The sequence below is a fragment of the Sinohyriopsis cumingii genome, chromosome 3, assembly GCF_028554795.1.
Source record: "Sinohyriopsis cumingii isolate HCF-2022 chromosome 3, ASM2855479v2, whole genome shotgun sequence".
Lineage (NCBI taxonomy): Eukaryota > Metazoa > Mollusca > Bivalvia > Unionida > Unionidae > Sinohyriopsis > Sinohyriopsis cumingii.
The window spans coordinates 87,796,917-87,822,337 of record NC_142963.1 but is presented as its reverse complement, the minus strand read 5'-3'; the positions used below and the strand labels follow the sequence as shown (position 1 = coordinate 87,822,337).

General features: G+C 33.7%; 1 protein-coding gene across 1 annotated transcript in view; it reads left to right on the top strand.

Annotated features, from left to right (window-relative positions):
* The window catches only part of LOC149803251 (outer mitochondrial transmembrane helix translocase-like), a 50,289-nt gene that overhangs the window by 1,707 nt on the left and 23,161 nt on the right, over window positions 1-25,421 (top strand). The window contains exons 3-6 of the mRNA XM_089952904.1: window positions 4,183-4,224; window positions 10,349-10,526; window positions 12,461-12,529; window positions 16,720-16,808. Of these exons, the coding sequence (XP_089809030.1) occupies window positions 4,183-4,224; window positions 10,349-10,526; window positions 12,461-12,529; window positions 16,720-16,808 (378 nt within the window). The remainder of the gene's footprint in view (window positions 1-4,182; window positions 4,225-10,348; window positions 10,527-12,460; window positions 12,530-16,719; window positions 16,809-25,421) is intronic.

Here is a 25,421-nt window from a genome sequence, read left to right as displayed (position 1 = left end):
GCATAGAGATATGCCAACATTCTCTCAACCATGCATGTTTCAAATGCAAACAACTTCACCATACATCTGTCACTCTCTCAAAAGTACATAATAACTGGTGAGTTTCCCCATGGGAAAGCACCAAACAAAGAATCATTTGTAGGAAACCTTGTCCAGAATTAAATTAACCAGGAACAATTTGGATTGCAATTTTGATGAAGAAATTGCTCAGAATCAAGATAATTGGCCACACTTTCTCATCGTGAAATTAACTGGTGAAACCAAAACGTTGGCAAGTTTTCATCATTTGTAATTGCAAAAGTTCATCAGGGTTTGGTTGCAAAACCAAGGAGTTTTAAAAAAATCAGTTTGGGCGAATTACTTGTTAAAGCTGTAAAGATCATTATAATAATCTGCTTCACTCAATGCAATTTGTGGAGATAAATAGCAAAGTTATTTCTCCATAAATATCTGATCTCATGTATCACGGGATTTTAATGGCATCATTGAGATGATTGAAAACCTCAGATAACAGATGTTCTCTCAATTGAAATAAATTGACATTTGTCAAATAAATTCATTCCTACCAACATTTAACACACTTCACAGCTTTACCATTTTGCCTGCATTACTAACAGATGGGTTTTTCAACATTCCAGTAGACCCAGAACATTTGGTGTAAGCATGAAGCCAATCAGTTTATGGCTCAAAAGCTGAAAGGTCAAGGTTAGTTGCTATGACTGAAACTAGTTTTGTACTAAACCTTGAGTTCTCTGCCATTAAGTTACCAAACTTTGTGGATAGTATGCACTTTTGGTGTAAAGAAGAACCATATCAACTTCATGGTCAGATGTTGTTGTTGGTTTAACTTTAGTCTTCAGCACATGGTAGGCTATACATGGCAACCGTTTAAAAACCTTGGTAAGAACTACCATCCCATAGGAAGCTACTGGTAAGCTTTCTCACATATCAACATTTTCTGAGCCAAAAACTTCAGTGTATGAAGGCAGGTGAAATGGCAGCGATCAGTGAAGGTGAGTGCCTTAGACTACTTGGCCACCCTAGGCCCCAAATATCAAAGGTGAAAGAAGAACAATGGTGTCTGTACAATAACTGAAGTTTTCCACTGCATACCTTTATGGATGGCTTGCCCTTTTTGGCTAAAAGGGATAAGGATCAAGGTCACAGTAACTGAAAAAAGAAAAATAATTTCCACAGAATAACTTGTTCTCTGTTTCTGGTGAACAAACTCATGAATGGTAAACAGTTGCTGTAGGGAAGTATTTTATTGATTTAGAGTTGAAAGTCATGGTCTGAGTGAGTTAAAAAAATTTTAAAAAATGGTTTCTGTAAATTAACATTAATTCTACTTGGCATACCGCAACCAAACATTGAGGATAGCTTGCTGTAAGGAGAAATGCTACTGAATTTAATGTCAAATGGACAAGGTCACTGACTGAAAGAAGAAAAATGGTTTTCACAAAATAATTTTAGTTCTATTTAGTTCTACATCACAGATTGAGCCCAAACTTTGTAGATGACTTGCATTTATTGATTTCAGAAGGGCAAAATTTAATGTCATTAACTGATAAAAGAACTGGTTTCTGCATAAAAATTTCAGTTATCTACATAGTGGAATATTTAACATGTGGTGGGCATATAATGTGCTGTTTGAGTTGTAGTCTGATGTAGTGCACACCAGAATTTTGTGAATGCAACTAGTCCTTCAGTTTTGGATGGATCAGTCTAATAGTGTGTGTTCATATTATGGTTGTCATACTGTCTGAATATTAACCAGTCATTGTACTGACAATATTTTCAGAAGCATTATGAACTTTTATGATGATAGACACTTCTCCATTGTGTGTGTGTAGAGGTGTTATGTGGAAGATGTGGGTTACATTTATGTGAGCAAAGTGCTCACCCTTCCATTTTCAAAGATGGAAAAATAACATTTTTGAAGGCACCAGTCCAGGACAAGTGCTTCTTCCAGTTTTAAAACAAGTTCGACAAATGCTGAATTTTGTGTTTTAATACATTTTTCTGCCTTTCATGCCTTCTGTGTGTATGGAATGCTTGACTCTACCTCCTTTCATTTATTCAGTTAAATCACGAGTTATGCCATGTCAGTTTTGGACCTCAAAAGGCCTGTATGCAGTAGGATATCTGAATGACACTACTGTCACTAGCCATTATGTGCAGAAAATCTCCAAAGTTAGAGTTCCTGACTTTCCAAGTGAGGCCATTTAAAACTAGATGAGAATGAAATGGAAAAAAATGAAATGAGAGTTCTCTTTAACAGTCTACACCCTGTGTGTACTTTAGGAGAACACTGTTGAACTTGGTGCTAATTATGAGAACATATGCAGGAACAAGAGACTTTGTCAAGTGATAAAGAGAAGAAGTTAGTGGAGGTCTGAATTCAACCACATTCCTTCCCATTCTTTGCTGATGGAAATACTTATGCTACTGTGTCAAAGCACAGAACAGTGTATATTGTCATGTATATTAATTGTTTGTTTGTTATTTTTTTAATTTTTTTTATTACATGCTATTGTAATATAACATTTTGTATTGGATGTGACCTTGTCCAAAATTGAGTTCATTTCTGCTTGACCCAAATTTGATTTTTTTATGTTATTCTTTGTAAACAACTAATACATAGCTAACTTTCTCTCTCTCTGTATGGGCTTAATATCAGGATCATTAGTAATAGAAGAAGTAATTATATTTATTTGGGTCTAGGTTTTGGAATTTCCTGAGTGTAATCCACGGTTATGGTTTTTGTGTGTGTAAACATTAGGATCATTATTGAAGATTATTGTCCATTACGTATTTTTTTAATAGAAAATGCTGCTTGTGACTTGATGTCAAGTAGAGAATTATATAATCTTGTAGCTGAGAGGATTATTTTATTCATGCTTTAAGTCTTAGCACAATCAAGTTGTATTTTATGTTGTGACCAGTAATTTTGGGTGAATTTTAATTCTTAAAATTAATGAGTTCAGGTGATTATTTTCTCTGGAAATACAAAAGTGCTCTGATAAAATTCTTGGATAGAGATATTCACTGAAATTTTTAGTGAATTCAAACCTGGAATTATATTACTCTGATTCAACAAAAGACTGTTGACACATCAACACATTCTAAGCTACCACAGGCATCATCACCTTCCATTTTTGGATTTATTCTGGACTTTGTACTGAGTTTTATTCAGGACTTTAAATTACTGTAACTTATGTCTGTAATTTTTGGATTATTTTGGGATTTATTTTGCAATGCCATAAGTTTTTGTTCTCATTTTCACTTTGTATTCAAGGGAAATAAATTATTTCTTAAATTTTACAAAGCTTGTTGTTTTTCACTCTTTTCTGTTACTTATTTTAAGAGCATAGACTTGTAACAATTTAGATGTTGAGAATGGAAAACTGAATAAATAAGCCCATTGAAGAAAGAACAGAAATGTGCTATACAATGTTTCTTTCATTTTTTCTGTTGATTAAAGTGCATACATTTCATTTACTCTAGACAATGGAATGAAAATTTGAGACAAAAGAAAAGGTGGGTGGGACAAGTGAAAGTTCGCAGACTACTTGTCCATGACCAGTTCATGCAATCAAAATTTGATTAGCCCTGACTTCACACATATGTTTTAGGATGTGACTTGCTTCCATGTTAATTGCCAAAAGGCCATAGTCATTGGGACTCATAAAGTTTGGACTGTATAGTTTTGGTTTCTAGATAATTGCTTTCAAATCTTGCCTACTAATATTGTGGAAGATGACTTTTGAGAGAAAGAATACATGGCCAAAGATCAAGTTCACTGGTGTTACAGTTTTGCTTATAAGGAAGTAGTGATGTATACATGTATATCTAAACATTGAATGCAAATTCAGATTGGGATGTGAAAACAGCATGAAATAAGAAAAGATTACGTCTAGTTGAAAATGATCAATTACTTACATTTTGGTTTGAAAGGCTTTTCTCTATTTGATTTTCATGTACATATAATTTTGTAGCTTTGTAGACAAGTTAACTTTTGGGTTAGGAGACCATTTAGTGACAGTGGGTCTGAGGTTAAGACTTAATTTTCACATGATGTCGTTTATCACAAAAGGACATTTACATTTGTAATTCTAATGCTGATTCGATTCAGTTCTTGAAGACTATATGTACACATTTCAGTTTTATTTTCATTTTCAGGCCAGAGAAATGTTAAAGAGACTTGGTGTTACAAATGTAAATGTAAGTACCTGTATCCTGACCATTGATTTTCATAGATTTTGAAGATATTTTAAAGCATGGGTAAAATTTTTAGTTTTTGCAGGGGTCACGCTACCATGTGAAGTGGGTGACTAAGTTGCCTAAAAAATGTAAACTTCACCTTTTTCTGTTAGGAAAGCAAAAACGACTTTACCCTGTTATTTTTTTTAAAGGAACATTGAATGACTGACCTTTTTGAGATGCTCCCTTGCTTTAGTCAGGTTAGTTACAGTGATGTTATAGCTCAATTCAAAATGGAGGCTTCAAGTCACCAAATAGTTGGTGTTGATATCAATTGCACCGACAAACAAACTCTAGCACATTCACACTAATGTGTTTTGATAGCATATTGACCATTAACCCTTTCCAGAGTAGGTTGGCAATTAATACTGCCCAATTTCTACAATATATCTTTTGATGATAAAAACATACAAACTTGTTTTTTGAAACTTAAACTTGTGTAAATAGCAGTTTGTGTTTTAAGAATAGAATTTGCAACATGATTATATTAACTGCTGCTTGTAGATTATTTTCTTCATAAAATCAGTATGGAACCGTAATTGAACCTGTCTTGGGGAAATAATGGCTGACATTGCTGAGTCTTGGAAGTACTGCTTTATTAGATTGTCTCTTTTTGTAAACCATGGAGCAAATATATTCATGAAAATATACAATTCGCATAAAGCAGAGTCTAAATATTATGTTATTGAAGACTTAGCTTTAAATGCTATTATGTAGGTCAGAAACATACGGGACGAAACAAAACAACAAGCAAATACTGTTTAACCAATGCCTAACCTTACACCAAGTACGTAGATGAATAATAAAACCATATATTTGCAATCTTATCAATGGATTGTTGTAACGAAGCTATAAAGTGAGTGGTTACATTTAGAAAACCCCTCTTTTTAAAATTAGATGCACTTGCATGTTGGCTGTGTCAATTTGGTTGAAAAAAGGTTCATTCTTATACCAACATTAATTCTTCAGCATGTTGTCTATAAACAGTTATGGTACAATTGTTTAGGCAACAAGAAAATTAGGATGAACAGTATGATCTGAAAGACGTGAATTTGCTCTCATGTTCATGGTACAAGCTTCTTTCAAACAAATTTAGAAATCTTTTCAACTGCCATTTTATAGTGAACTTTTAGAAAGTAAAAAGAAAAATTCTTGATTAAGGGCAGTTGATTAAACATTTGTACTAACTTGCAATTACAGTACTGTAATCTAGTTACTCAGTTGAAATTCATTACAATGTAATGCTTCTGTTGTTCTCTTTTTAAGTTGTATTGCCAGAATACACTGAATATGAATATCATAGTTTTTAAACATGTATTAAATGTGTTTATAATATAGCTAGAACTCAGAAATGTTCAACTTGAAAGTAAATTATTGTTTTAAACCAATGTTAAATGCAAATATGCATACTGGGAAACAGAGTGCATAATTCAAATAAGAGAATGAAAACACATACACATGCTTATATTTATACGCGTGTCTTGCTTTGCTCTCACTTCTCCCTGTTCTCTTCTAACATTTTAGTTTAGCTTGACCCCTGTTTTGGACTTTAATAGTGTTCTGAAGAAATAAAGCATATTTATCAAAAAGATAATGATTTCAATCGAGATACTTGGGATTTTAACAAATTCAGAACAGAGAAAAAATTTAATGATTTTTGTCTACATTGGTAAAGCTTATTAATTATGGGAAAATGTATTTTGTTTCCTTTAGAGGTATGAATTTGAAGTAAAAACTAAGCAATTTACTGATCGAATCCTAGGAGTGTAATAAATTGCAAGCTCTCTTACCCATAAACATAGAAGGACAAAAAATGGACTTCTGTAATTGGGTGGATATGTGGGGAAGAGTCACAAAAAGTTGTAGTTTTGTCACTTGTTATAATCCATTTAATTCAGATAATTGGGCTTTATGGGGCTGCAGAAGTATTTTCTTGATTCACTTTTCTTTGGGGTTTTTCCGTGGAAAATGAATTTGCTTTTGTTACTTTGTTTTTTAATAATATTCAGAGCTTTTATTTTGCAGATTAAACTGTATGAACGTTTTTTTCTACAGCTTGTAATAACATTTAGCAGCTATTTATTGCAGATAAATTAACAGTTAAAATTTTAAAATCTCGAAGAAAAGGTCCTTATTTGCAAAAATATGTGATTGTATAAAACCAAATTTTTAACAGTATATGGGTATAATATTTTGTTGGTTTGAAGTTGTACAAATAATGCATCAGTTTATCAATATAATAATTCTGTAATAATTTTATAACTATCTGAGGCCTTCAGAATATTACTATATTATTTTGTCTAGCTCACCTTAATAATGAGAAGTAAGTCATAGCAGTCATTTTTCTGATGTCATAATGATTGTTGTCAACAATTTATTAAAGTTTTTCATTTGCATATATTTCCTATCCCTGTGACAAATTCTCATCATACATGGTATGACTCATTATAAAGCTAAGACAATTTATTCGTTGACATGTTCTTGAGTGCTTTAAACATCAGATCATGGACATGGTGATTACAAATTTGGCTTAAGGCTTTGGTAGAAGTTTTTCATTAGAAAATTTACCATGAATCTTAATCAAGCTGAGACAATGCAGATTTGAAATGGTTGCTTGCCCCTATCACTTTGGAGCCAAGAAAAGTTATTGTTAAGGTTTTGATTAAAGTGTTTGCCTTTCCTTATATTTCCTAAACCCCTTGATGGATTTAGTTCATGTATGAATCATTATGAAGCTAATACAATATATTCTGTGACACACTCACATTTACTTTGACCACTGTGACAAGGTCACATTTATACTATATATGTTAATTAAAGTGAAAAATATATTCATTTACTTATATTTCTTAAATGCCTTGTTGAATTTTTTTCATACATGGGGGATCACCGTGAAACAGAATTCATTCTGACATATTTACTCACCCTTTGATTTTTGGGTCAAGGTCATAGTCATAGAAAAGTTGGTTTTATGTTTGTAAATTTTTGATCATTTCTTCATACATGTATTTTCTAACTCCCCCTGTTTGATTTTCTTCGTACTTTGGATGAATCATATGAAACTTAGTTCATTGCACAAGGTGCTTCCACAACCTTTTGACCTTAGGGTCACACATTGTACAGCAGTGTTTGATCATTGAGAGGACGTACAGTCAATGTATTTCACATTAATTCACATTATACAGTGTACTATTCAGCTGATTTATTATTTCTTGTGATTCCGTTATGTGACAGTTAGATGCAATGAAGGAACATTTTATGGACATAATTGTAGCACATACTTTTGTGTATTTTTATTTCATTTAATCATCTTATTTACCATATAAATTTAATCAGAAGTGTCTTACTGTTTCTTCACATAATAAGATGGGCTAAAAAAAAAGTTGTTTCTTTGTCACATAAACTTGAACATTGCACATGTACTAATTTCTACTATTAACTGGAAACTGACACTCAGACTGTCTGAAAATTTGAAAATTATTGTTTTTGCACCATGTACATGACCATATCCATGGACTTGAGAAGTGAAAAGAATGCCAAACATGTCATTATATTAACAGGAAATAATTGGGGTTTAGAAATAGAAAGGACTGAACCACATACCCCAACATTAGTCAATTTTATAGGTACTTGTATAAGGGACTGTATTGTTTTGACTTATCTTAAATATTTTGTAGAATCTCTTGAATGAGAATTTCAGTTTCACTTTTAAAAACATTCTAGAAAACTACCTTTATTATGATTTAATGGAAGAGTAGTTCATCTAGTTCATATGCACTTGAATGACAAAGTAGTCAAACACTGTTGCTGCTCAGACTGTACTGGAAGTAGACCAAGTAGCTATGTATTACTTTCCAGTACAATCTCATGAATTTGCAGAAACAAGTGATATACCATGATACTATATGCTGACTCTGAATTCAAAATCATACCATGACATATCGAATGGACCGACATTCCAAAGTATACTAAGTGAACCTGCAACCCCTGATCTGTCTGATGACTTTGATTTGGAGGTAGATTGTCATGAACTACCAATCCATTTTTACCTGATGAAATCCAAAATCTGAAAAATGGAGAACAGATGGATATGTCTGTGAAGTTTAATAAGTTCACGGCAGAAAAGAAACTTCCACTTGCATTTCCTTTAGTTCAGATATGTAGAATGGTACTCTACTCTCATGATGATGCTCATTAAATGAGTTATTTGCTCAAGTTTTGGTGATTAAACTTAAAATTGTTCAAGAGTAGATTCATGTGGTTTATAAATGGCATGAAAAAGAAAGGGCAAGAAGTTATGTCAACTATAAATCTTTTGAAATCGGAAATGCACTTTCTGTTCCAGATTGAAACTACCTTAAAAGTACTGAGAATGGTTTCAAAAATGTTTAATTGAGAATTTTGTTAGAAATGATCAAGTTTCAGATAAATATGGCAAGATCCAAATCCAGCAAACAAAATTTGTTTGATGGGGGGAAAACACCATCCTAGAATGCCAACAACATGGAGATATTAACACCTTGGACTTTGAAGGTCCACCGTCACAATAATGTCAGGAAATGGGGTGTTTGAAAATGATCCAGAAAGAACAGCATTGGAGAATACAGTTTCACTACAAACTACAAATGAGGGAAACAGTAGACATTCCTAGTGCACTAAAATATACTAAAAGAAACTTGTTATCTAAAGGAAATCACTCATTACAACACTCATCCAGAGACTGAAAGATATTGGTGTTGTAAAGCAATGAATTTATTCTGACAGTCTTTTTTTGAAGAAGGTTGCTATGTTGAATTTCAGAATGATACTCTATTTCTTTTTTTAAGGCCTGTTTTCATTATAAGATCCTTTTAGTGATCATTGTTTTGTATGGACACAGAAATTAACTGTGACATAGAGATTAAGTCTCCTTTTGCAGGAAGTATACTTTGAAATCCGATTTTACTATTTATTCATACCCATTAAATCTTACTGACTTGATCTGGCATTGATACAGCTGTTCAATACACATGCAGTGTATAGAATTCCAACATTTGTACCTAACTCCCAAATGCAAATAAAATGATGTCTGACATTTATTTAGTTTTAAAAAGCTAATTCTTAATAATTATATCTTATATGATTGAAGAAATTAAACATAATTAGATTAAATTACCAATAATCCTTTCAGTCAAAAGATTTATGGTCATATGCCTTTGCTCAGGTTTGATTCTGTGAATTAAGAATTATTTCATCAAGAGGGAGAATAATACAATTTTGGAAAACTAGATGAAAATGTGCCCAAATTTACTGGCTTTGAAATTAAGGAGTCACTAGCAAGTAACTGATGGTCACTATGCAGAATCCCAACTTCAGAAATTTCTGAAAATTATATAGTTCCATTCATACACATTGATTGTCATTTCTTCAATCAGGATTACATATAGGAGTTTTACAGATAAGTTTTCTCTCTCTTTCTCTCTTATATATATATACATACATACATATATATATATATATATATATATATATATATATATATATATATATATATATATATATATATATATATATATATATAATATGTCTGTGTGTGTGTCTGTGTGTGTGTGTCTGCATGTCGGAGCTTTCTATTAGCAGCTATTCAATTTTTTTACTTGTACATTCTTTGTTTTCTTTATTGGCTAGCTTACATAAAATACATGTATCACAGAAGATGCAACTATTGGTAGTGACATGTCATTGGTGTCATTATTGGACTTGCATACAGCTATATTTTAAACGGCTGTACAGTAAAACCCCAAGTTGTAACTATCCACAAATAAAGACCACTTCCCAGTAGTCACCATCCTTGTCTTGTCCCATTCACAATGTAAGAGAACTGACTCATCCTCAGAAAAGAGATTGCTTTCCAATTAAAACCACTATTTCCCAGTTGAATAGGTGGTTTTAATGGAAGATTTGCCTTTATCTGTATGTTATGAGCATTTGTACAGTTTTTACATGGATCCATGATTAGAGCACTATTTGAAGCTTAAATCCAACACCACTTGGGCAAAATTTCCTTTCACCTGTACAGCAGATTTGGAAAAATATTTATTTTCAGTTGACTGATTATGAGTTATGTATTGCCTCCAATCTGGTGGACCCTGTGGCCATGACAACAGTCTGGGAAGAAATTGGAGGGCTGGAAGAAGTTGTTGAGTCGATCAAGGAGACGGTTATTTTTCCATTTCGGAGATCAGATCTCTTCTCCAGCTCCTCACTTATACAAGCACCCAAAGGTACAGTATCTAGTTCATAGTTATGATGCCAGGTAGGGGTCAATAAGAAGAACTGTATATATTTGCTCGTCAGATGACTTGATTGTAAGTCAGCTCCCCACTCCCCCAAAGCCGATTTCACTTTTACCCTCCTCTAAGTTAGGGTGTACATTGCTAATAAAATCCATCTGTAAAGGGTGACTTGCACTTTGGAAGAATAAACTGGCTTGCTGACTGGCTTGATAGAAAGATAGATAAAGACCAGACTTGTGTATAATAAGTATAATTACATTATTGAGGGGAATAACCAATTGACAACTTACACATTTTCCATCATGCTGTCACAGATCCATAGAAATTGATAATTGTTGACATTTTAAGTCAGTTTAATTGAGAAATACTAATGATATTTTTATCCAAAAATGCCTCTCATTAGCTAAATTATATTTGTGCCAGTCACATGCCAGTTGAGTCAAAAAGCCAGATTTATTTTCCATGGCATATGTTTATTCTTCAAAAAGATTACCTGATCATAATGCCTTAGTAGAACTATTTCCAATATGCTTATATGTGGATCTCAATGTCTCTCTCTGTCTGTAGAGAGTGTGCTACTCTGCACGAGCAGAGGTAGTAAATGATGTATGCACAGAGTTTGGTGCAGATATCGGTATCAAGGGGAGATCACTCGATCTGATTGACACCTAGATGGGCAGATAGCTTTTAGCTCTTTAGCTAAAAGGAGGGCTGGATTTCCAAGGTAGTAGAAGTTCTTCTAATAGCTTTTGCTTAACACTGTATCAAAAGGGTTGTGCTGGTATGCTTAACACACACACATATGCATGTGCACATGCACTCATGCACACAGACACGTATACACGCACACATGGATGCATGCACACACAAAAATGAAGAGACACTGATGTAGTGATTGAAGTGGTTAGAGTGTCTGCCATGAATGCAGGAGGTCGTGGGTTTGAACCCAGCCCAAGTCATAAGAAAGACTTATCAAAATGGTACTAACATCTGTTTCAATAGGTGCTTAACATTAAGAGGACAGTGTTAGGACTGGTCGGCCTGGTGTCAGGATAATGTGGCTGGGTGGGAAATGATGCACCAGTGCTAAGCATCACTATATACTGCCATACTGCAGACATTGTAGCAATATGACTGAAGAATTGTTAAAGCTATGTTAAAAATCCAACACACACACACTTTATTTGCTGTATGTTCAGCAGGTAAAAGCTCTTGGCTGTTACATAATCTGAGCATTCAGATATCTGTAACAAGATATCTCATGTATCATTTTATCAAATTGTCATTGGTTATCCCTTGACTGCTAAATAAACATATTTACTAAGTAACAATCCAAGTACACTAGATTTAGTATACAAATTTCAGACAGTCAATAAAGGTGTTACTGACTAAACTTGTTTTGTCATTGTATTTTTCCAAATTGTTTAAGTGCTTATTTGGAAATCTGCTCTAATAAAACTTAACCATCCTACTTTACCAGAAATGGCAAAGTTTTTAAAAAATATTTTCAAGGTGGTAAGTCAGTTTGTTGATGCTGGAAATTTTTTTTTTTTTAAAAATGGAGTGGAATATGATGCTGTTGTTTTTGAAATTCTGTAGTAAAGATTTCTAACAGGAAAACTTAAATTTGGTATAATAATAATGTAAGGGAAACCAGTTAATCATGGAAGAATAATACTAATAATAAAAGAGCAGCAGATACAGGACTTATTACACACACAAACACACACACCATTGTTTTCCATATTTTAGAGGGTTTGTATTTCATGGATCTCAATAAAATATTTCACTCAATAAAATGCAGATGAGTCTATTACTGCACTGTGGTCATCCTCTATAATACACATTTAAAGTTTGATGCTTAGTTATAGTTCTTTCATTCCAGCTCTAATTAATTAAGGCATTATATTATACTGTTTCAGGGGTTCTCCTGTATGGCCCTCCAGGCTGCGGAAAAACATTGATTGCAAGAGCTACAGCAAAGGCTGCAGGTGAAAGTTTTTCTTTTGACTTTGGCTATGCCACCATGATGAAAAAGAGCATTATTTATGATTGCTCCTCCATGTAGTTGTCTGTATGTCAGAAAGTATTCATGATAAATAAGTTTGTTAACCCTCTATCTCATAGTTATGCATGTGTCAAAACCACTGATTGCAGTGTTCTCTAATAGAACACATGTTGCCTAAATGATTCTGTGAAACTAGCCTACTGGAAAATTTAGAGTAGTTTAATATATTTTAAGTTAAACCTAAATTTTAAGCAGTCCACCCTTTTGTGCATATTGATAGAAAGCATTTGGAGTAAAATCTGACCTTTATGGGTGTATAATTATTTATCACCAAAGAATTTTGAAATGATTTATAAACCTGAGAAAGCTCATTCACCATCACTTCATTAAATATATGTAACCTTTGTGAACCTCTAAATATACCAATTCATTGTTTAGGTCTGTATTACTGAATCATCCATATTTGTTAAGTTGTCAAAATTAGTTGCATCAGTATCAGAGCCAATATCTGACTTACTTTATTGTCATAATTTTAATCATCTGGATGAAAAAAATAAGGTGCTGAATGAAGTCCTCAGCCTCCACTTTGGACAAAGGAGAATCAGACCAAGTTAATATTTGTAACTAGCAAATAACAACTTTATCTTAAACAGCAACTATGAGATGTGACATAATTTTCGTCAGTGCCTATAGTTTCTGAAAGGGGGTATTCTCAGAAGGTCGTTCTGCGAAAACCAGCTTAAAATGGCTGATGATTACTTTAGGCATTTGATACAAACTATGCAGATGGTGCACAGGTCTCAATATGCGCTTGTATGGAATTGGAATTGGATCAGAACATTGAAACACACTTCCAGAATTGCTTTATGTGATGTAAGGTGTTAATTATGATATGTATACCATATATTCAATGTAATGCATACTGTAATAAATGTGCTGTGGGTAAATTTCATGACATTGAAAGTCATAATAATGTACATCTATGATGGAATAATGTTCTGATCAACAAGCATCTGGCCATACATAAGATTCAGTTGCCTTTGTCCGTGTTGAGAGCTCCTGTTCTGGGTGTCTGTGTCTTTTTTCAATATTGACCCACCCAGATGTCTTGCTAGGATTTTAAAACTAGGAGCAGCAAAAGTTGCATTCCCCTCCCAGAAGCATATTGGGGATACTTGAAAGGGCTAAATTTCTAGATGAGGAGAACCAGTGGTTGCCATTGAGTTTAATTTTCTAAATTCTTTACACCACTGACATATAGCTCTTGTCTGTACATTGGAGTGAGACCGAATTATGTCAAGTCAAGGAAAGGTCTTATTCCAGGCACTAAGCTACACATCACAAACTTTCTGGATACTATTCCATGTAAAATAACAGTTCTACCAGCTTTAGCACTCTTCTGAATCTCATTCAATCTTCATTCATTTGCTGTTTAACCCCAAAATGCTTACCAAAATTTGCAAATGGCATTTTGTCTATGTCTCAGTGTATCTTGATTTTGAGGTCACATGTACTGCATATTCGGCTTGACTTGGAAACAACCACAGTAATGACCACCTGTGACATCACTAGGTCTTTCTGCCTCTGAATTCCCTCATTGTAAATATCAGCACATTTTACCACCACTCAGCTATTGCGTCATGTTCATCTGATATAGTCTTACGATGACAACATGTACATCTATGGGTCTTTCAGCAACTGAATTTCCTCAGTGTATATATCAGCAAAGAAAAAAAGATCAATTGATCAACATAATTTCCCATTCAGCAGGTTTTCTTGAAGCAGGATGGGCAAGCCTTTGAATTTACCATCCAGCTATTGCGTGTGTATGGAGGACTCCTGCATAAGTGATGTTTTGCATCCCAAATAATTTTTTGAAATTCAAATATGCATTATGAAGTGTTTCTGAGACCTCTGCCACCAATAAAAACCCAAGGAAAATCTAATTTGAGATTGATTAAATCCACAAATACAGTGGTAATGAGGCAGCATGAATAAATTGTGGAAAGTTCCAAGACATTATATGTAGAATCAAGGTATGTACATTTACTTAAAATCAAATTTCGACCAAGAAGAGAGGGAATGAGCTAATCGGGGCATGTGCATGTATATATGTCAAATGTGGCAGATTTGCCTATTTTTCATTTATTATGATACAAGTTCAATAAAGTGTGCCCACTTTCTATGGATACTATTTAGTTTTCCAGTGTGCAGTATTTTCTTCCAAAGTAAAATATTTTTTATTTGAGCTTTTTAAAGAGTGAATGCATATTCTTAAAAGATCATTTCAAAAATGTATACAAGATCGAATCGTCAACTGTTTTTCATCTTCTGTAAATTTGTGTGTATTTTAAGTATTCCTTAAACAGCTTAACAACTGTTCCATGTAGAGCACAAAATAGGATTGTAGGTTAGATTGGCAAAATCAAGGTAAAAAAAGAATGTTTAGTTTTTCTGCATTATCTGTCAAGGCTGGGCATATCAGTCATAATGTCAGTCAGTTTATATCTTCATCATTACAGCTGGCCAGCATCATTATTTAAGTTGGTATATACTGCCATATTCTATCCAGATGAAGGTACATAGCATCACTGTGCTCATATGTTCATTCATTCTCCCTTGGTGTATTTCCAGTCAAAAGCTTTAGAACAGCAAGATGGATAATGGTCAGAGTTTTGTTTCCAAGACTGATATCCATAATACTTGCCTCTGGGCCAGTTTTCAACCTTTTCTGTCAAAATGTGATTTTTGGCTTACATTTCTGTCAAACTCACATTACTTGAAAGTGAGACATAACAGTTACTTTTCTAGCACTGTGTCAGAATCATTATCAACAATTTAAGTTTTGGTTTAATTTTTTCCATTTGCAGATGTTTCCTGAAACCATTTGATATATTCTCATCATACTTGGCATGACTTGGTATGAATCTTTATGAAACTAAGACAATTCATTCTTCAGAATGCTTCATCACTGTTTTTATCTCATGTTCTTAGTCACAGACAGAAAATCAGCATTAAAATTTTGGTTAAAACATTATAGCTTGGTAGTATTTCCTAAACCCTCTGATGGATTCTCGTTATATCAGGCATGAACCAATATGAAGCTAAGACAATTTAGTCCGTTAATTGCTTGCACACCCCATGACCTTGAAGTCGAGGTTACAGTCATATGAAAGTTTCAGTAAGGTTTTGGTACAAAAAATCATTTTTTTATATATTTTTAAATCATTGATGGATTTTTGTCCTGCATTGGATGAGTTATTGTGAAAACAAGACACTCCATCCTATGACATCCTTGCTTTGACACTGAGATCAAGGTGATATGGCAATGCTTTGATCATGAGCTTAACATTCAGGACCAGACCTCGTTTGGAATTTGAGAAACCTATTTTTCATTTCTGTTCAGTAACTTTAGAACACTAATTTTGGCACATGTTATTATATGAATAAAATCTAGGTAATTTTGATTCACAGCATATTTTTGTTTTACATCTATTCTGCATGAGCCAATTGTCTTAAAAATTTTACACAAAGATTTATTGAACTGTTCATTTTCAAAAAATAATCTAATGCTCAGAAGTTTGAATGCCATGATACCAAGGATAACTGTAAAGGGGGAGGATTGCAGGAGACCAATATAGTATGCATTATTACTCGAGAACTTGTATCACATAATAGTACTATTTTATAAGAACTTACTGTTCTGGTGGCCTAGTGGTTAGAGCGTCCACCATGGATGCAGTCGGTCGTGGGTTCGATCTCCAGCCGAGTCATACCAAAGACTTATAAAAATGGTACTAACAGCTGCCTCGCTTACGCTCAGTATTAAGAGGTTGGTGTTAGGACTGGTCGGCCTGGTGTCAGGATAATGTATCTGGGTGGGACATCATGCTACATGTCTGCGGCATGATGCCCCAGTGCTAGATATCACTATAAACTGCCACACTGCAGACATCATAGCAATATGACTGAAAATTTTTTAAAGCTATGTTAAAAATCCAAATCACACACACTCATCAGAACTTTGTTCTTATGCTTGCAACATCTTGTTATGAAACTGATTTTCCAATTTTTATTACACTCTTTCCACTTTTGTAATATTAACCTCATGTACATATATAAATTAATTTATTTTTGATTCATATGATTAGCGATAATATTCATGTTTTTCAGGTGCAAGGTTTATCAATCTGCAAATCTCCTCTCTGGTCGACAAATGGTATGGAGAATCTCAGAAGAGAGCAGAGGCTGTCTTTACCTTGGTAAATGGGTCAGCATATTAAATAATTAGCAATTTTAAGTTAGATGTTGTGATCTTTTAGTAATCAATTGTTGAATCTACCTAATGAATTATTGGTGAATCCATCTTTTTGTTTTAGTCAGCATTATTTAATAACCATTGAATATATTTTGATGGTATTTGGTATGTATGCTGTGTAATTAAAATTTATATGTTAGGGTTTTGTCATAAACATTAGTGGCCTCATCATCAACAGTTTCTTAGGTTTTTTGGCACAGTGTTTAATTTGCACACGATTCATAAACCTCGTGATAGATTCTGATCATGCTTTTTGGATGAAATGAACCTAAAGGTGTGATCCAGTATGATCCAGATTGAATGTCGTGCACTGTGATGTCACAATGAAAGTTACACATATTGATAAACAAATTCATACTAACCTTGATTGTGATGATTCCACTGAACGGGCTCTTATTTTGGCCCAAGTTTAGTACATGGCCACCATTGTAAAAGTCCATAGCGATAGATAATTTTCATCTGGAAGTTTCTTGGTGACAGTTAAGGTGCAGAGCATTCTATAATCAGGATTGAGTAGATTTGGGTTAAAGACAATTAGTGTTAAATTTTAAAAGAACAATTTAGATTTAATTTAAAACGAGTAAATATACATACATGACCCATGTGACTTGTACTATAGAATTAACCTGGCTAAGGTGAAGGGGCACCTCAAAAGGTATGGTCAGTCAATGTACCTCTTAAAATATCACAGGGCAAAGTAGTTTTTGCTTTCCTAACAGAATAAGGCGAAGTTTACATGTTTTAGTGACATAGTCGCCAACTTCGCCTGGTAGCATGAACCCTGTCTTACTGTGACCTGTTAGCATGCCCCTTTAACCTTGAGGTCAAGATCACAGTCATATACAATGATTTACATTAAGGTATTGATTAAAGATTTTTCATTTGCTTGTATTTCATAATCCCCTTGATTCATACATTGGATGAATAATTATGAAGTTTAAACCTTTCATTCTACCACGTTTTCACTCCTCCCTTTGACCTTTGGGTCAGGGTTTTAGTCACAGAAATTTTTTATTAAGGCTTTGGTTGTATTTTATCATTTGCTTCTATTTCCTTACCTTCTTGATGGAATTTGTTTATACTTGAATGGAGTCATTATTATCCTAAGACAAATCAGTCTGTGATGTGATCCTTTAACTTTTTGACCTTCAGCAACACGGGTTAGATATTCATGCCTGTGTCTTGTTTGTTTATCTATATTTCATTGGAAATGGTAGTAATTCCCTTGTTAGGAGATTCCTTGTAATAGAGATACTACCTGTTAGCAGAATTAAATTTTTTTCTGCACACAATACTGTGATTTCAAATATTTTCCAGGGTATCAGTTTTTGTTGTTTTGTATTTTAAAAAATGGGTATTTGGGTGGCATTCTAATGGGTTCTTACATTTTTGGATTCACCTATATCAAATTTTGCATATTAATTTTGTAGGTATTTAATTTCTTGGATTAGCTAGATGCACCAAATAAATTAAAGAAAAGAACTAAATTATGCCAGCAACAAAGGGAGGATGTTTAAATGATGGCTAGGACAATATTACCACTAGTATGAGTACACATTAAACCTTTCCATGATCAATCACTTACAGCAAGTACTTAACATCAGATAGAGCCAAGATAGCCATCAATGTCAAGTTGACTGTTCATTGAAGTACATCTGTGTGATCTTTTAGTACACCCCTGTCCATCACTTGCCATGGCATTAAAACATTTCAGTTGTCTCCTATGGAATGGTGATAGTGGTTTTCTTGTTAGTGCCTTAAGAGTGGTAAAATCAAGTCTTGTCAATAATGTTATCATTCCATATGTAAACAGACTTGCAGTAGACCTTTCCTCAATACAATCAGCTGATTCAGCACAGTCTTTGATGTGCACAAAGCCATCAAAGTCCAGTGATGCTGGATAAACTAAAAGACATAATTGCTGCATGCTCTGTGTATGGACAAATTCCATCCATTACACTTGGCAGCAGCTACAAAGAAAACTGAAATCCAATTGTGTGTGAAACATTTCATATACATCTTTGGGGGGTGGGGGCTGTGAAGGAGTGGATTTTATTGGTGTAGATCAGTACACAATATCAGTGGATCTGCAAACATTAAAACTTAATTAATGCTAAATAGATAATTGCCGCTGATGACAAAGTGTCAGACAGATTGAATCTTACAATTGACACTTTGTGAAAGGTGTACTTGAGTAATTCTGATCTTTTGGGATTATTTATTTGACAGATGCTTGTGTGTACCATGAGACTTGATTGACAATGTTTATTCTTCTGTTTCTATCAGAATATCAGTAAAATGTTAACTTTAGTACACCACTCCCTTGATAACTCACGCCCTAATAACTCGCAAACCCACTTATAACACAGGGTCAGACATGGATCTCATTTTTTAAACCAGATAATACCCCAAAAATTGAGCTTTATTTGTTAAAGTGGAAGAAAATTGCGATCAAAATTGGTAACAGAAACTTTGATATATTGCTTGCTTTATCGTCGAAAATGTTTGATAGGACCTGGAAATTTTAATCAACATTTTTTTACATTTTCTTTCCAAACAACATTCCTAGTACTCCGCAATTAATGATATGTAAGGAAATTACGATCAAGGGTAATGTCACTTACGCAGATGGAAGCATTACTTTAATAAATAAATACAAATTAAATAATTTTTTATCAATTGAAATTTGTGTTCTAGTTCTGTCTTTTAGTTTCTTTTAAGTGTATTCGTCATAAATGCAATATGTCCTCTTGTAATTAAACGTAAAATGTGTCAGTCTTTTGCAACCGCTTTGTCTGTGAGGATTTCTCTGAGGACCTAATTAAGTCCCAACCATGTTTTGATAACTGACTTGCAGAAGTATTTGTTGTATTGTTGCATTGAATTAGAAGCTTGCCTCCTTTGTATTGTCATGTTAATTATGTCTTTTGAATCAAATAAAGGAGGTGGAATAAAAGGAAATTTAATAAAAGGCACGAAAATCATACAAAGTTAAACTCTAGCAGCCCCGGTTGTATGTCAGGTGAACTCACTTAATTTGATCAATTGAACACTTATAAGTGTTATTGTGTATGCAACATAAACTACCTTAAATTAAACGACACTTTCATAACTGTGATCAAAGATAGCAAGGCAGCCAAACAAAATGAATACTTCGTAAAATAAAGAGCTTGATTTCACAGATATGGACCATTGTCGGCAAGCGAGTTTCAGAGAATTCTTGAACTGGCACTTAGAGATATCCTCATGGATTATAAGAAGTTTTTCATTTTTACTTCCAATGAAATCACGACATCAATATTGTACTAATTGAACAATACAAAAATTGAGTTTTTTTGTAGATGATTGTCTCACGAAATAAATATTGTGTGTTTTTGAAAAAATGGAATCTTGTTTCGTGGTATATGGACATTTAGTTGTGTTTCCTGCTCTGTGTACTCCCAATTTGGCAGGATACTATTAAACACCAGATTCATCAAGAAAACAAAAAGCAGTGACGTGTTACACAGACTTTTTGCGTTCACGTGCTGGTTGTTGAAACCAGTTGGAATGATCTTTTACATGTTGGACATTTTGAAAATAAATGTTATTTAAACCAAATAATGAACAACTTCATTAGAAAAAGCTTGCTATTTAAAATTATTATCAATGTGATTGTAAAATGAGGATTTAGTCATTAAACAGCCCAGTTCCCTAACACTGTCCCCCCATGGTTTTCTCGATGTCAACGTGAATATTTTTCAATTTTTGGAGGTTCCTCAGTAACTTGTACTCTCGCTTATAGTGAGGTCTATGTTTGTGGAGCCCATTGTGCGCGAGTTATCGAGGGAGAGGTGTACTGTGTTGTAATATATACCTTGTGGTTAATCAGTGCTTTCGCTTCAGTTAGCGGTCTGATCCCCAGCCGAGTCATACCAAAGACTTACAAAAATGGTACTAACAGCTGCCTCGCTTGGCGCTCAGCATTAAGAGGTTAGTGTTAGGACTGGTTGGCCTGGTGTCAGGATAATGTGACTGGGCGGGACATCATGCTACATGTCTGCGGCATGATGCCCCATTGCTAGACATCACTATAGACTCATACTGCAGACATCATAGCGATATGACTGATATTTTTTAAAGCTATGTTAAAAATCCAAATCACACACACACAGACTCAATTAGCGGTTCTAATATTTTACTGTCTTGTACTTTTGGATTGAAACTGTTTGGATGAAATGAGATGTGCTTTCAGGAGGAAAGTTTGCTGCCTGTAATTAGAATTATAGTGGTTTGCATTTATCTGTGCTTTATTTGGTTATTCTTTGTAATGTATATGCAGTTTGTATTGTTTGATTGACCATTGTCCATAACTGAAGATAGGAGTTTGGGCCTACCTGACTAATGTCATTTTTAAAAATATGTTTACTTGGATTTGGGTTTGGGGCTTTGGTTTTCACCTTGGAAAAACATGGTCTTTGCCAGGTAGTTTACAAAATTTCAGTCCATAACCTGACCTTGTTTACAACTTAGAATGTTCAGGAACTGAACTTTGGAACATCCTTGTCATCTTATTGTGTCTTTGGCTTTTATAGTAAGGTGGTTTGCATCAGAATTTTTCGTTCCTATCTTAACATCTGTAGTGGAATCATTCTTTTACTTGTGTTCAGTTAATATTTTAGAGGATTTATTTATTTAAATTATTTATTGGAATTACACGAAGTTCTCATTGACTTTAGGAATAAATCAATATTTTGAAATTATTGTGAAATCATTTAAGGACATTTTGAATTATATTATTGTGATACATCAAGATTGTTAGGATATCAGTGCATTTAAGACTATTGGCACATTAGCACATTAAAGATTGAAATTCATTTGGAACACCACTGGAATTCATTCAGAACACACTGTACTTTTGGACTTGTGATAGAACTTTTCATGATCTTTTTGGATTTAATTAAAATTAAGTCCTTTTTTAAATTTTAACTTTGTATTCTTGGGATATAAATTGTTTATTGAATCTTACTAAAGTTGTTGGTTTTCACTCTTTTCTGTTACTTAAAGAAAGTAGAGTCATAGCAGAAAATTGGGAGCACTTGTCCAGGATACAGATTGCATTAAAATATTTAAGAGAAATTAATATTGCTTTTTAAATTTAAATTCACATTGTTTCAGGATTTTTGCTAGTCCCTGGTATTTTAATTTCACATATTTGAGAAATTGTTAGTGAAACCAACAAGCTTACACAATGTCATCTAAAGGGAGAACTTTATTTTAAATCCTACCAAGGAAAGGTTAGAATCTTTGAGAAAGGACTAGTTTCTTCAGCTTGCCAGACAATATGATTTATTTTTAAGTAAAGGCTTCTTTAATGAAGCAAGTGATAAGAATTTTTTTTCAACATTTGTTGGAAAAAGAAATTTTTTGATAAAAGTGCATTGGATTGACCTGGTTGGGGTTCAAACCTGTGACCTCCTGCATCTGACATGGATGCTCTAACCACTTAGGCCACTGGAGCAGTCAATTAATGATCAAGTTGGTACCATAATTTCCAGTCAATGCTTGCAGAAAACTTCAATCACACTGATATTTTACATAAATGATGGAGGAATGGATAAGCATTCAGTATAATGGATAAGGTTATCATTACAAGAAGATTAATGTGGAGAGTAAAGGCGTAAATATATACTCTCATCCTTTTGAATCTGACCTTCGACTGAGTGCGTAACTGTAGTACATACAATTTACTTAACCATGAACTATGCCTAATGTTATTAATATTGCTTAATTCAGAGAACTGTTTTGTTACTATTGAACCACAATTAGTTGCTTTTATCAACATTTATTTGTTGCACATTATGTGGACTGGACATGCATTCAACATGGTATCATACTTAATGTATTTGTTTTAGTTTAAATTCCTTATTCATTAAAGTCAGCTTGGCAGTGATTCTCATATATTAGAATCCAGAACCATTTTATATGCTTTGACTTATTGTTAATATAGCTTGCACTGGCAAAAGTGTAACTGTGATGAAGAATTTTATTTATATATTTACCCTGATCAGGAGTGGCCCCGAGTAGTCTAAATTGCTCTCCATTACGGATCACTACCATCTCACATCTGTCTGCGTGGGTTCGAGTCTAGGATTCGACCAATGTGTGTACGTGAGAAAGCTTATCAGTAGCTTCTCGTGGGTCAGTGGTTCTTCCCGGGGTTTTCCTGGGTTCTTCCTCCATCATTAATACTGTCCACCATGCATAGCCTATCATGTGCTGAAAAATGGCTTTAAACTCCACAACAACAACAACAACAACAACAACCCTGATCAGGTCTATAGTTTACCTACAGTGCTTCTGAAGATCTGGTTTAGTTTTCTGTTTACAAGATAAATTAAATTTTTATTCTTGGAAAGAAGAAAGTGATGTTTTATTTTAATATTTGCAGTGTTGCTCATCATTACTATAATACAGCAAATAAATTCAGTATCATAAAATTATTATTTGGATGGAAGAAATCAAATTTTTTGTTTACCGACATTAGTCAGACTTAGCTATCACAAATTTCATGAAATCACCTTCAGACAGTTTCACACAAAAACTACAGACTTTAAAAAGCTTTTTTCCATATGTAAAACTGGAGGAAATACATTGTGACCCCCACACTAGAGCGTGTTCTGTTATACCATGACTTTGGATATAACTTGATCATCGTGTGGCTCCTGAAATTTCATATACATGTAATTTTTTCTCTTGCACAAAAAAGTTAAATTTTCTTCCTTAAAGTATGAAAAATAATGTGAAAAGATTATTCTGGGGTCTTGCATGAATTTGCCAATGTCACAAATTGCAAGTTTTCTTCCTAATTGGTGACAAAATATACCATCTGGCAATGTTTTTACAGCAACATTGTTGACTGTTTAAACTTCTGTATATACAGTTGACCAAACTCATGGCCAATTTAAGTGCATGTACATGTAGCATGTACTGGTGATAATGAACATCGTAATAAATTGTTTAGTGACATATTTTTGACAATTGGGTATAGATCCAACAAGGGCTACCATTTTGTGTATATGTATTATTCATGTTTTCCGTACTCAAATTCATGGATTTTTCATATACATGTACAATACTTGTCTCATTGATGGACTGTACTACATAAATATAAGTTGTCAATATACAGGTGTATTTCAGACTAGTTTTTTCTTCATTTAATGAAAGCCAGTATTTATGTGCCTGCTTTTATTCCCTACCCTGGTCATTTTTTAGGGTACATGCATCATTTTCTTCAACTGGATGACTTGGTTGGTTATGGTTTGGTACATAACACTGTTGGGTTCTATGGACCACAACTATCATGTTATACTGGGGTCATGCTGTAATAATACAGTAATAATAATAATAATACTCATCTCCAATGTACTTAGGTTGTTTGTTGTTGTTTACCTTTTTCCTATTCACTACTTGTTTGTACCTCACAATCATTCCTTTTACAGTTATGATGACTGCTCTGGTGGCCTAGTGGTTAGAGCATCCACCTCAAATGTGAGAGATGATGGGTTAGAACCCCAGCTGAGTCATACCAAAGACTTCTAAAAATGGTACTAACAGCTGCCTTGCTAGGCACTCAGCATTAAGAGGTTAGTGTTAGGACTGGTTGGCCTGGTGTCATGATAATGTGAGTGGGTGGGACATGATGGTACATGTCTGCAGCATGATGCTGCAGTGTCTGACATCGCTATAAACTGTCACACTGCAGACATCATAGTGATATAACTGAAAATTGTTAAAGCTATGTTGAAAATCCAAATCACACACACACACACACATGCACGCATACACACACTCTGCAGTCATGACAATGGAATGGAAAATGTGTATTTTATGCAACATTTGAAGACGATTGAAACATCATATCAATATGATAGACAGACAATAATGTTTTAGCTAGAGTTTTGTTGTTCATTGTTGTTACAAAAGGATACTTAATATTGAAAATTAAAACAAAAATCTTGCTGATATAGTAAGGTATTTTAGTTAAATCATTAAATCAAATGTAAATGTATGTAAATTTGTTATGTGTTTTTCATTTCATGAAAACCTGTTTCATAAAAGGTGTACTCTGTCAACCAGTCAGAGAATTTTCTCAAAGTTTTGATATTGTTTGCAATCATTTCATACTTATCATTGAGAGGCATAATGTTTAAGTTAAAAAATAACAGTGACTTTTATCCCCATATGTCTTTTAAAAATGTATGGATTAGGTCTTTCTGTGTGTCTGTCAGTCATTTCTATTATTAGTAATGTCTTGTATCCCCATCATCATTAAAGACACAGACTTGACACTTTGGAATATAATTGGGATAGTCTTTAGATGTAAACAGTGGTTTCAAAATTTTAATTATGACTCTTGTGATGAGACCAGTGTCTCGAATGCTTATTGTGTTTATTTTTTTAAAAATCTAAATATATGATGTATTGTTGGTGGAAATCTAAAAGTTGGTTTATGTCATCCTCATGGGAAGGGCTGTGAAATATGCATTATGCTTTTGTGTTACACACTTTGGTCCCT